The 12,836-nt window shown below is 37.8% G+C and overlaps 1 protein-coding gene across 1 annotated transcript in view; it reads left to right on the top strand.

The window, feature by feature from the left end:
- Positions 1 to 12,836, top strand: part of ADAMTS6 (ADAM metallopeptidase with thrombospondin type 1 motif 6) — a 145,267-nt gene that overhangs the window by 116,366 nt on the left and 16,065 nt on the right. Inside the window, exons 20-21 of the mRNA XM_005492982.4 lie at positions 1,208 to 1,346; positions 10,246 to 10,375. Of these exons, the coding sequence (XP_005493039.1) occupies positions 1,208 to 1,346; positions 10,246 to 10,375 (269 nt within the window). The remainder of the gene's footprint in view (positions 1 to 1,207; positions 1,347 to 10,245; positions 10,376 to 12,836) is intronic.

The following is a 12,836-nucleotide window of genomic DNA, read 5'->3' as shown; positions in this document are numbered from 1 at the left end:
CACTACTATGTTGAGAAGGAGTAGGGGAACAAGTTGATATTTTCCCAGTATATTCTGTCAGCTGCCGGATTTGCAGTTCAGTGATTGCATCCAGATAGGATGATTTTGTGGAGAATAATTGCTGCATGGATATCCACATTTGGGGCAGCACTTTCAAACTCTTGAATAATCTTTTTTTCTTCTGTAGCTGTGCATAAGCTAGACAGTCCATATGGAATAAGTTATACAATTATAATGCCTTCTTTCATTCAGTCTGTGTCACTGACTTTCTTTCTGAAAGTTCTCTGCTCTTTTGCCATGTGGAGATAGGCAGATGTGCCTCTGTAAAATGTAAGAGAAAGTGGAAATGCATGAAAAGTACCTCTAGGGTCGTTCAGATTCCTTCATCTAACTTGATTTTTTGCTATTAGCAATGAAAAAAAAAGTTTGGTTGAGAATCAAAGGCTAGTGTTGGACAGGTAATCTGTAGAATGCAGTTCAAGAGTGAAGCTAGGCAAAAACTCATCGTGATGCACTTTTGCCTATGTTGCCTGCAGTGATATAGCTGCAGTGAGAGTTTTGTTATTCTTTTAAAGGAATCACTGGTGTGATTCCACCAATCACACCTTAAGATGTTGGCTGTTGCCTAAGGGGAAAACAAGGGCCTCAGCAACAGTCTGTTGGTGTTACTATTATTACTAGGAGTAATGTACTGTACTGTAGTCACTAGAAGTGCTAACAAGGGAAGAGCTCGTTTCAAAACTATGTGGGCTGTACTGCTCACAAGACTTCAGTTAGAACTGCTGTATGTTTCTATAGTAATGTGGTTTTCCAACTTTGACCTCCCATAATTATTCAGCTCTCAAGTTAGTTTCCACGAAGACATTAATTTTATGAAAACAAGAAAAATTTTAAAAATTTATAAAATTTATGAAACTAGCAGAATTATGAAATTTTGTCAGGAAAAAGGAACTGACAGAAATAATAAAGTTGTGTTAAGGAAGAAAAAAAAGGATAAACCTCACCTTGGACAATAATAATTTTCTTTTGCATGTGTTTTAAAAACTGCTACAGAATCTTTTGGGGAATATCTAAAAAGAACTACCATGACTTCCTTTATTACTTTCTTCGCATTCAGCAGAACATAACACATTCCTAGAATAAATATCACTGTGTTTGCCCTCTGCTTGCCAGCTTTAATGGTATAACCAGTTGTTTTCAACTACAGATTCTGCTGCAGGAACAGAATTTGGGGATAAAATATAAATTCAATGTTCCGATCTCTCGCACTGGCAGTGGAGACAATGAGGTTGGCTTTGCATGGAATCATCTGCCTTGGTCAGAATGTTCTGCCACTTGTGCAGGAGGTAAGACACCAGACAGTCAAGCTACAGGGTAAACGGAATTGCAAGATACACTTCATTGTATAATTGTCTAGGTGACTAATTGAAAACATTTCTTTCAGGTATGCCTCAGATCTTAATGAACATTTATTTTAATCACAGCGGATTTTGTTGTTTTCAAGTACCTTTAATATGTTCAGATCTTTTCATTAAATACAGCATGTCTTGGCACAGTGTTTCTCTCTGCTGATACTTCTGAGACTCTCTTGAAGCTGGTATGTTTGTTTTTCCCAGAAGCTTTGTTGATAAAGGACATCAGAAGTTTTAAGTAAGGAGATAAAAAGCGAGAAGGCAAAATAGGCATCTGTAAATAGAGATGTGTCTTTGTGTGTTTGTAGGTGTCCTTCACACAATCCTAGTCAGCCCTCCTATCCTCCAGCCACCAAAGTTTAGGATGCACACTGGCAGCTCCTCTGTAGAAGATGATAACAATTGGATTTTACTTGCCAGCCCTTAGCAGTCTGAGAATTGCTGCCCTTGGGCAGCAGTGGGGGATTTGTAGGTTGTCCCATGTGGTTCATCATGGGTGGCTTTTGCCGACAACTTACTATATTCCTAATCCTCCCTCTAGTGGCCACCAATGCAATTCTTTACCTCTGGCTGGGAGAGCAGGACAGTTGGCTTCCTTCAAAGCCAACACCATTGCTGCTGCAAGAACTGGTGAGTAGAAGTGCTGTGTGAACAGTATCTTTCTTCTCTCTGGAGACTGAATGAATCATCTCCCCAACACATCTCTGTTCCAGAAGATATGGGAGAGTGCTTTAATTGTATCCCAGAATTTCGGTTTCTACAGCACGGTGGACAGCCCTTATCAAGAAGAAGACACCATATTTTTGTAAAGACCCTTTGGAGCAAATACTTGTTGCTTTCTTCTTTTTTCTGTCTGTGGGAGGTATTCATCACGCCTCACCTTCCTGCTGGAAGCTGGTGTGGCTGTTACTAGTTGTATGCAGTTTAAATACAGCCTAACCATACATAGTACACAAAGAATAGCATGAATTATTTTCTGTGCCACTAGAGAAACAAAATAAAGGATGCCAACTTTCTCCGGTATTTTTATTATTCGTTTGTTGGATTCCTTTGTTGGATTCCCTTTGTTGGGTAACAGACTGATTTTAAAACACAATTTTAGTAATGGTAACTGTGGCAGAGAAAAATCAATTTTAAAGAAGTATAAAGAAAAGAAGTGCTTAGCTCATAGAGAAATTAAGTTTCAATTATCAGAATCTTAAATGTGCTAATGATCTTTCTAAAATCCTGGGAAAACTCCCATTGATTTTGGTAGAGACCTGATTTTCGCCATGGATATTCTGTCATGAATGTCATTGTCATTTCATGCATTTGACAAAATACAGTGGAAAAAAATAATTGGCCCTGAAGGAGTAGGCACTTGTAGAGATTAAAAAATTTGCATGTAATTATTTAGATTTCAAGGGAAGATTTGTGAATCCCTAAAGTGGCATATATTTATTGCTTTGAACTCAGAGGAAGTGGAGGAGAGATTTTCTTTGCTAGCTCATGGTGGCTGAACCAGGCATCTTCTCTCCTCTCTTTCAGTTTAATAAAAGGATATATTGTGATCATTTATTTTCACTGAGCCCTCTACTCATAAACATATATTTCATTGTAGCTATAATTCATGTTGAAACATGTATCTACTTTCTCCATGAGAGAACTTGCTCCTGCTATTTCTGTCGATTTATGAAATGCACTTCACTGTATGCCAAAACAAGACACAATTCTAAAGAGGACCTGGGTCAGGAAAAAGAAAAGGGAAACAAAGGTTGAAGAGGCAGAGACTTTAACTGGAAAATTTAGCTAATGTAAATATGCTATTAAGCAGAGACTTGACCAAGGGCCATATTAACAGGCTGCCTTATGTCCCTGTGCACTGCTTAAGTCCAGCTCTTTCTGAATCAGTTTGTCTGTATCTTCATTGCTTAATGACTGAAGTATGTCTTAATTACTTAGTGACTCCTGAAACAAGTAACCAAAGTGAACTTGAGCATATGTGTTGAATGTCATGAAGACATTGTGACAGTGCAAAGTTTATATAGTTTTGGAGTACTTTATATTGCAGAAGTGTCTGATTTTTGTGCTGTTTCTTCTTCATAGTGTTTTAAGAGCAATCCACTGCATTCAGCTCTTCCTAGACCTGCTAGTATGCCTTATCTTAGTGACTAGAGCAGTCAGGAGTCAAGGAACGAGCTAAAAGCAAGCTGGGAGAAACCTACAATCTTTGACTGAATAGTAACATGCTGTCTTTTCCATTGGACTTCTATATTATGTTCATCTCTGTGGTGTTGAATATTCACATCAGGAGAATAAAAGTGCTTTAACTTTTGAAACAGGACCTCTCTTCTAGGGCCTGTCTTGACTTTGAAGAATAGGAAGAGCATAGTAAGTGGAATCATAGGAAGTAGAAGAACGGTTTCCTGTTTATGACAGTTTAATACAATGCCAGAACTCTGGATTCCATTCCTGCCTCCTCTCTCATGGTATTTAACAACTCAAAGCATATATTGCACTCTTACTAGCTTGTTACGAGTTCATTATTGTATGTATAGCTCTCTGGAATTTTTGTCCTCTGAGGCATTCAAGGAATTTCATCATCTCATATGAAAACTCACCCAGACACCTGAAATCAATGGGCTCTTCACAGTAGACATTTCACCTTCTATCCCCCTGTATTCTCAATAGAATGATCTAGGAGGTAAGTTAGTGCTTATGAAAGAAACAGTTACATTTAGATTGCCTCTAAAAAGTGGAAGAAGATCTTTTATGAGAGGCAGCTTTGGCTGTAGTGACCATGAGATTGTAGAATTCTGTATTGAAGTAAGAGGCAGTGGGACCACAAGAAAGATTATAACTGTGGAGTTCAATAACAGAAGAAAATAAAAAAGATAATGTGGGCTCATTATTAAATGGAGATGGGGCCCTGATAAGAGGGGAAGATGAGAGGGCAGAGTTCCTGAGTGCCTTTGCATCAGTCTTCCCTGGCAAGACCAGGCCTCAGGGATCCCTGACAGAGGAGACCAGAGTGAGGGAATGCTGGGAGGAAGACACTTTCTTAGGGAAGGACGATTTCATCTGAAAAAATTAGACACAATTAGACCTACTTAAGTCCATGGGCCCTGATGGAATGGATCCATGAGTGATGAGAGAGCTGGTGCACACTGTAACTGTTCTGGGCTCCTCAGGACAACAGAGACATAGAGCTGCTGGAGGATTCTGACAAAAGGACAGATCCAGGCTCTTCTCAGTAGTACCGATCAATGGAACAAGAGGCAGTGGAACAGGAGGCATAAACAAGGCTGCTCATGATCGCTTTTGAAATATCATGAAGACTGGGAGAGATGCTGAGGACTGGAAGAAAGGAAATGTCACCCCAGTTTTCAAAATGGGCAGGGAACTACAGGCCAGAATCCCTGTGAGGGTGGTGGAGCACCTCATTTTGGAGGCCATCTCTGTCCATATGGAAGACAAGAAGGTGATCAGGAGTAGTCAGCATGAGTTCACTAAAGGTGATCAGGTGTTTGATTGACTTCTACAATGAAAGAGCTACCTGGATGGATGAGGGCACAGCAGTGGGTATTGTCTGCCTCAACTCCAGCAACCCTTTCACAACATTCTCATATTCAAACTCAGGAAGTGTGGGCTTGATGAACAGCCTGTGAGGGTCATAATCGGTGGCAGAGGGTCTAGTTAGAGGCCTGGCACTGGTGGTGTCACCCAAGGATCAATACTGGGCCCAGTTTTATTTAGCTTATTCACCAATGGCCTGAAGGGCAGATGCCTTCTCAGCAAGTTCATTGAGGGCACAGAGCTGGGAGCAGTGGCAAATACCCGGGAGTGCTGTGCAGCCCTTCAGGAGGACCTCAGCAGGTTGGAGAAATGGACAAAGAACCATCTGAAATTCAGCAAGGGCAAGTGCAGGGTCCTGCACCTGGGGAGGAACAACCCCAGGCACCAGCACAGGCTGGGGCTGCCCTGCTGGGGAGCAGCTCTGTGGAGAAGGACCTGGGGGTCCTGGTGGACAAGAAGCTCTCCATGAGCCAGCAGTGTGTCCTGGTGGCCAAGAAGGCCAATGGTAACCTGGGGGCATTGGGAAGAGCATTGCCAGCAGGTGGAGGGAGGTGATCCTGCCCCTCTACTCAGGCCTGCTGAGGCCTCACCTGGAGTGCTGTGTCCAGTTCTGGGCTCCTCAGGACAGCAGGGACATGGAGCTCCTGGAGGATGCTGACAAAAGGATGGATCCAGGCTCTTCTCAGTGGTACCAATCAATGGAACGACAGGCAACAGAACAAGAGGCATAAACTGATGCCCAGGAAATTCCAGCTGGACATGAGGAAGTTCTTTGCTGTGCAGGTGACCATGCACTGGAACAGGCTGCCCAGAGAGGTTGTAGATTCTCCCTCATTGCAGATATTCAAGAAGTGTTTGGACACAGTCCTGTGCCATGTGCTCCAGGATGACTCTGTTTGAGTAGGCAAGAGATGACTCACTGTGGTCCCTCCCAAACTGACCCATTCTATGAGAGATTGTAAATCATGTATTTTGTAGTGTCACTTAAGTTAAAGGAGAAAGGTACACATAGTTTTTCTGCCACTGACACCTTGATGCTTGCTATACAGGGAATCAAGAAGGAACCAAATCTCCAAAGTCTGAGATCTATTTTTGTATTTTCTTTTATTTTCCCTTAAAAGAGGATCTTCAGATTTACCAAATAGTTAAAAAGGCATGTCTGATGACAGAGTAGTCTTATTTATGTAGATTCCTATGCTCATATATAGAATGAGGATATAATTTCACTGATTTTTAATATCAGTATTTTTCTTAGGCTTGGGGATCCAGAATTGCAGCTCTTCTTTTTGTGCACTAGAACCTGTATTTTCTTCTGGGGAAAAAATTATATAACATACATTATATATATATATATATATATACACACACACACATTACATAATAATGTGAAGCTGATCTGCATGTATTCTTCATATTAATTCCCCTTTTTCCTTAAAGTACAGTAAAAACTCTTCTATTCTGAGATAAGGGTTTATCTCATATAGGTAGGTCTTTATAGCCAGTGTCAAGCTTGGACATGATGATGTGAAAGCAATGCCAGAGAATACTGCAATGTACTAAGTGCTAAGTTATCTATAGAGAGAGGAGTGGGAAAGGAGACAACACAGGGAAATCAGAAAAAAAATTTGTGGCAACAACAGAACATTTTCTTTAAGGACCTGAATAGTATTTAATGAGAAACACAGAGAAAATCAAAAAGAATATATGCAGCGATAGGAACTGAAACAATGCAATGAAAATTCTGGAAAGGAAAGGGCACTTATATCACTTGTAGATCACAGAATTGTAGTTTATTAACTCTCCTTATGTCTTGTAACTTCCCAAGAGAAATTGTACTACTCTGTTAAGATCCACAAGTATTCTTAATAAGGCAGTGAACTTCTGGTGGTATTGTTTTAAAAAATCTAGCAAGTCTTTCTTTATGTTTTTTATATTTTATACATTTCAAAATAACTCAGATAACTGCCTACTCCCCTTTTAATTTCTTTCATGTTTAATTATGGCAATAAATGACAGCATTTATTATCTGGAATTTGCCAGGGGTCCTAAGAATTGGTTTGAATTTCTTTCATTCTATTAGAGTTTATCTCCAGATGGATTAAATATCTCAGAAATTCTTAGGTTTTTTATAAAATAGCATACTATTACTATCGTAAGTAAATTGATTGCTGCTCAGTTTTCTTTGCTGCTCATAACCCATCTAGAGTGATGCCTACTATATTTTTCTTTCATGCCCTCAGATGAATTGTGAAACTATCTTTAGGCAAATAAAACATACTTTTCCTCATCAAAGAAAATATAAGTTTGGCTCTGAGATGAACATCTTGTGATCTGATGAGTGAGCTCAGAAAGTATGTCTGGGTTAACCAGCATGCACTAGTTTTAGAGATGCAAGTTTCACTATGTATTGGTACTGGCATCTTTATAATTAACTGTTGCAATCACAAACCACAATTTTTGGGATTGCTTTTAAAAATAGTTACAGCATTTACATGCCTGCAATTTTAATTCAAGAATAAAATGTGCTCCATGTAATTTAAAATTTGGCTGCTGAAAGTAATGCAGACTATTTGTGAATTGAAATCTGCAGAGCATTTCAGTTCTCAGGAGATTATGGTCACTGAACCACTGGAGTTTTTTTTTTTCTTAGGATTGCATTGACCAGTCATGAGGACATTTTATGTCTTTTTTTATAAAATAAAAATCTGTAGATTTGAAAGCAGATTGTTTCTGTCGAACTGCTTGTAATGATTCCCCCCAGTATTTAAATGAACATATTTATCTGCACTATTTAGATTACTTTTTAAAGAGACCATATACTCAGGGAAGAGTTCATAATTTAAAAATAGTTTTTCAGTATGGGCCAAAACCAAGTTGTATCTATTGTCTGGATAAAAACAGCACTTCTAGCTTTTTCCATTTATTTTTCTTGTCTTAAAAGTTATTATCTGGGTTTTTTATCTGAGATTTTTAATAAATAATATTTAAATTAGCAATGATGTTAATTTTATATACTGTGTGACAAGATGCTGCTGAACTTTTAAAAAATGGCTTGATGTATCTCCTGGCATCAATTAAAGATTCTTCACTATCAGTGAATAGGGTGTGTACTCTCTTACAGGTGATATGCTACCTGAACAATATTCAGCTAATAACACACTTGTGAATTTTTTTAAAGCTGAGTGATAATTTGCAATCATAGAAGTTTAGAATATTTTCTTATTACAAAATTCCTCAAAAATGAATTTGTAAGGAGTGCCATTTTTTAGCCAAATTCAAGAAGGAAATGTGTCGGTCGGCAGTAGGAAATGCAGTAAAAATATAACATTAATATCATTGTTATCCAATAAGTAGACTTGTGAGAATGGTCTGCATTATTATAATGCTTAATTCTAAAGTGTGTATAAATTATTTTGAACCAAATGTATCTGAGGAAAGTATCATTATGAAGTCCACATTCAGCCTGTTCAACCAAGAGAATTAAGGCAGTTTGTAACAGAAAGGATAAATTATTAGTCAGAACTCAACATGAATTGTACATCAGCTAGCTGTGCCACATTACTGGCATTGCTGTTTGTCTTGGCTTGTTAAATACTATTTCTTATTGTGGTGAAATGTGAGCAGAAAATTGCTAGAAACATTCCTGCTTAGGTTGTCAGGTCTCATTTGAATTATTGTCTTCTGTTTTTGGCAGTTTTTGCGTTGATTATAGTATTCAAGGTGAATCTTGTCACAGCTTCTCGTATATTTAGATCTTTCACTTATTTTCCAAGAGCCAAAGGAGCATATTATTTACTCCTACAAGGGAAGGCTGAGAGTATAAGATTTGTTCAGCCTGAGAGAGAGACAGCTTAGGTGTGACCTAATATCAGGCATGTGGGATTCCAAGGGAGCCTACAAAAGAGATGGAGAGGGACTTTTTTTGAGGGCATTTACTGACGGGGTAAGTGGGAAGGGCTTCAAACGGAAAGAAAGCAGGTTTAGATTAGATATTAGGAAATAGTTCTTTACTGTGAGGTCGGTGAGGCACAGAACAAGTTGTCCAGTGAAGGGGATGTCCTGGTAGTGTTCAAGGCCAGGATGGATGGGTCTTTGAGCAACCTGGTCAAGTAGAAGGGTCCCTGCCCACAGCCTGGGTTTTGGAACTCTGTGGTCTTTAATGTCTCTTGCAACCAAGTCATTTTATGATTCTATGCATGTCTTAAAAACTAAGAGACGGCTGTGAGGTAAAGTTAGCAAATATTTGAAGCAGGAGGTTTTAATCCCCTTTTAATTATATTAATTTCACATTTTGGAATAAGTTAAATAATTGCTTCTCTTTTTAAGAAAGGTACAGGACTTGTTGAGGCTTTTAAGTACAGATAATGCCATTATTTCAGTTTTATAATAATGCATGTTCAATAAAAACTGCATGTGAATTTCAAATATACATTTTTAAAATTCTAATAAACATCTTACAGCATGTTTTTAAGAGAGGAGGAAGGCAGTGTTATTGAAACAATATACCGTCATCATATCAGTGGTTCTTTACTGCTTTTTTAAAAAAAACCTCAGAAAATATGCTTAAAAAGCTACCTTATAATGTTGCCTTGGCAGTGATATACCCTGTTTTGGCAGTAATGATCAATTCCAAATTACCGTGTTGATGGTTAACAATGAAAGAGGAACTGGAGGTGCCAGGCAAAATGAGTATTCACAGAGACAAACTGCCTCCTTCAGAATGAATTAGAGTTCTATTGTTTTATTTAAAAATAATATAATAAACCAAATTATAATAAAAATGTAATAAAAGAATAAAAATTGTAGGAAAATATATGAAAATGCAACACTGTTTCCCAGTATTGCTGTTTTGTTTTAAACCAGAGCATATAAACAATAATTCTGCATTGAATTATTGTGTGTGACTGCATTCTATTTGGTGATGTTTTCTTTGGAAATTTAAGTGTCTTTACTAGGAGAGGATGGCAGACAGAGAATGGATTTTGTGCAATATGCAAATAAAAACAAACTTGTAGTAAATCTATAAATATGTTCCTTTTTTTTTTTGGGAAACAACAGATTTATAAATTCGTCTCTGAGTGGGATAGCCTAAAATTGAAGGAAAATGAAAAAATTATTGTGGCTAGGGGGCATTCAGTCAATTTAAATTCTCACTGCTGTAGACTTTGGCCAAATAAAGTGGGATGGTAGAATTAATAATCAATAGGTAAAGTACAATTATACTCAAAAATTGGAAGAGCAAGAATGATTAATTAATGATCTTTCATTTCATCCCAAGGTGTACAGAAACAAGAAGTGGTGTGTAAAAGGCTGGATGACAGCTCTATTGTACAAAACAATTACTGTGACCCTGACAGTAAGCCTCCAGAAAACCAAAGAGCCTGCAACACTGAGCCTTGCCCACCTGAGTAAGTCATTAGTCGCTTAAGATGGACATCATTTTGCATAGAAAGATAAGTCTTCATAATCTGTAATAAATCCTGTTAATCAAATAAGATTCTCATCTAGTATTCGTGGCCTGCCTTACCAGAAAAGGTATTTAGGTTTGGTTTTTAGTTTCTTGTTCCTCTAAAATCAGCTCTGAAAAATGCATTGAGAATCTCTGCTTGACCATGGAACAATAGTGATGTTTGAAACTGCACCAAACACTCTAAGTAAATAGAATCTAGCAAAACAGTTTTTACGATATGAGTGTCATATGCAGTGAGTAATGCACAGAGTAGAACTGGGGACCATTCTTAAGGCAATAATGATAAAAAAATGTTGCAGTGAAACTTAACTTTACCCTAGTTATTAATATTGCATCTGAAATGTTTGGCATATTCTAAAGTATGTTATGTTAACATTTGTGTTGAAACATTCACATGAGAACTGGAAAATACAGGAACTTCTAAGAGGACCAAACCATTTCCTGGCAATAGTTTTGTCAACCTTTTTCTCCAGCATATTCAGTGTTGAAGAGTAATGCTGTATGCCTTTAGGATTAGGTGCTTAGATTCTGTTTAGATTTATTTTTAAAGAAAGCTGTATGCTAGGTATTGATAATTAAAAACCCAGCAGCTCATTTGATCAAAAATGAAGTTTGGTAAAGACACAAAGCATAGCTTACTTGTTTAGAAACAGTTGTGATATTGTGTACTAGAAAATAGTATCAACATATGACAACAGCTTTCCTTATGCTTTGGGACAAGTAAAACTTGTGGAAAAGGTGGAACCAATACAAAAGTTCATTGATTCCCAAGCTCTGGTTAATTTGATTTTGGTGATAATCTGAAGCTGTATTCCAAATGGGTATGAAAATCCTTAATGGTAATTAAATGTGGATACTGCACAATACTGTGGTCATCTGTAAATGTCTCGTAGAAACTGCTAAATTGTAGCATGGAGGACACTGTGAAGAACAAGACAAGATTATCGTGCATTAAATCACAGCAGGTCTATGAACTTCCAACTGCTTCCCTGGCGTGGTGCCTGGTTGCAGGATGGCAGAGCAGTGTCCCTTTTGTTTCATGTCCCTGTGTCACCTAACACATTCATTTGGCATAAAGCTAAGTGAAGCCATTGCACTGCTGTTACCTTTGGGTGTGAGCAAGCTTTGTCAGACAGGTCTAAATTAGGTCAAAATCATTGTCCCCACAGTCTATGTGTAAAAATGTGTTTGTCCTGGAAGGGTATGCATTTGTCCTCTGTTTAGATAACACTGTTTGACGTGGCTCTGCGTGCACCAGCTATGTACACCTGAGAGCAGGACTTAAAAAGCAGTCATGTTTGATCAGTTCCTTTTTACCAAAAACATCCTTTGTGTGGCTTAACTATTAGCAAATTAGCGTTTTAGAAAGCAATGGGTAGAGTGTATTAATTAGCATCTGCTTCAACATATCAGAGCAATTCAATCCAAGTCCGCCTCCATTATGATGTTCCCCCCAGAATCAATTCGTGGTGCCAAACTAAGGAAAGGCTCTCAATTCCTGATTCTGTAAGTAGTCTAGTAGGAGGCTGTTCAAGTAACAGATAGTTATCCTAAGAAGTTTGGCTGTTTTGACAGAAAGTTTTATCATGCAGTAAGACTTTGGGTTTACATGGACTGACCAAATATTTCCCTTTTTAATTAGCACAATTCTACTCTTCTGTTGGTGCATACCAAAAGTAATGAAAATTATGTTCTTTCTAGCTGAGTGCCACTTACATTATACTTGATGTCTTCGAACAGCAGAAGGCTATTTTTTTTTCAATACTTTGTTATTACAATAAGTAACTCTTACATTTCAGATTTCAAGAAAATATAATTTCATATTTCTATGAATTATGAATAGTGCTGTCTTATCATACAGTATAAATATTAAAGGTACCTGAGAGCAAAGTCACTTGAGCAAATTATAATATCAATTAAAAATTAACTCTGCAGCCTCTTGAAAGCTCTGAAAAGCTTCAGATTCTCCCTATTGTGGTAAAGGCATAAGATTTTTTGATCTTATGCCTCTGAAGAATCGCAAATTAACTTCCTTTTGCTGGGAAAGTAACAACAGAATGTGACATAATTGTTTCCATCTCTGCGTTGATCTAGTTTCATGTTAGGATATATTACACATAATGTAGGATATATTACACATAATGTAACACAAAAGAGGATAGCAGAACTTTTTTTTTGACAGCAGCTTGAGAAAAGACATCTTATGAGGTAGCTCCAGGCATGCCTCCAGGAGCATCCACAGTGACTGATATGCCTGACATTTTTGGCATTTTGGCAACATTTGATAGCATACTAGACTTCAACTTCATCCTTTGCAAGGATGGCTCAGGCAAGTAACTAATCAACATATTAAGTACTGAAGACCAAATGTGCTCGTCAATATGAAGAGATATTTCTAT

Source organism: Zonotrichia albicollis, chromosome Z, assembly GCF_047830755.1.
Source record: "Zonotrichia albicollis isolate bZonAlb1 chromosome Z, bZonAlb1.hap1, whole genome shotgun sequence".
NCBI classification, from domain to species: Eukaryota; Metazoa; Chordata; class Aves; order Passeriformes; family Passerellidae; genus Zonotrichia; species Zonotrichia albicollis.
This window is presented reverse-complemented; position numbering and strand designations above follow the sequence as displayed.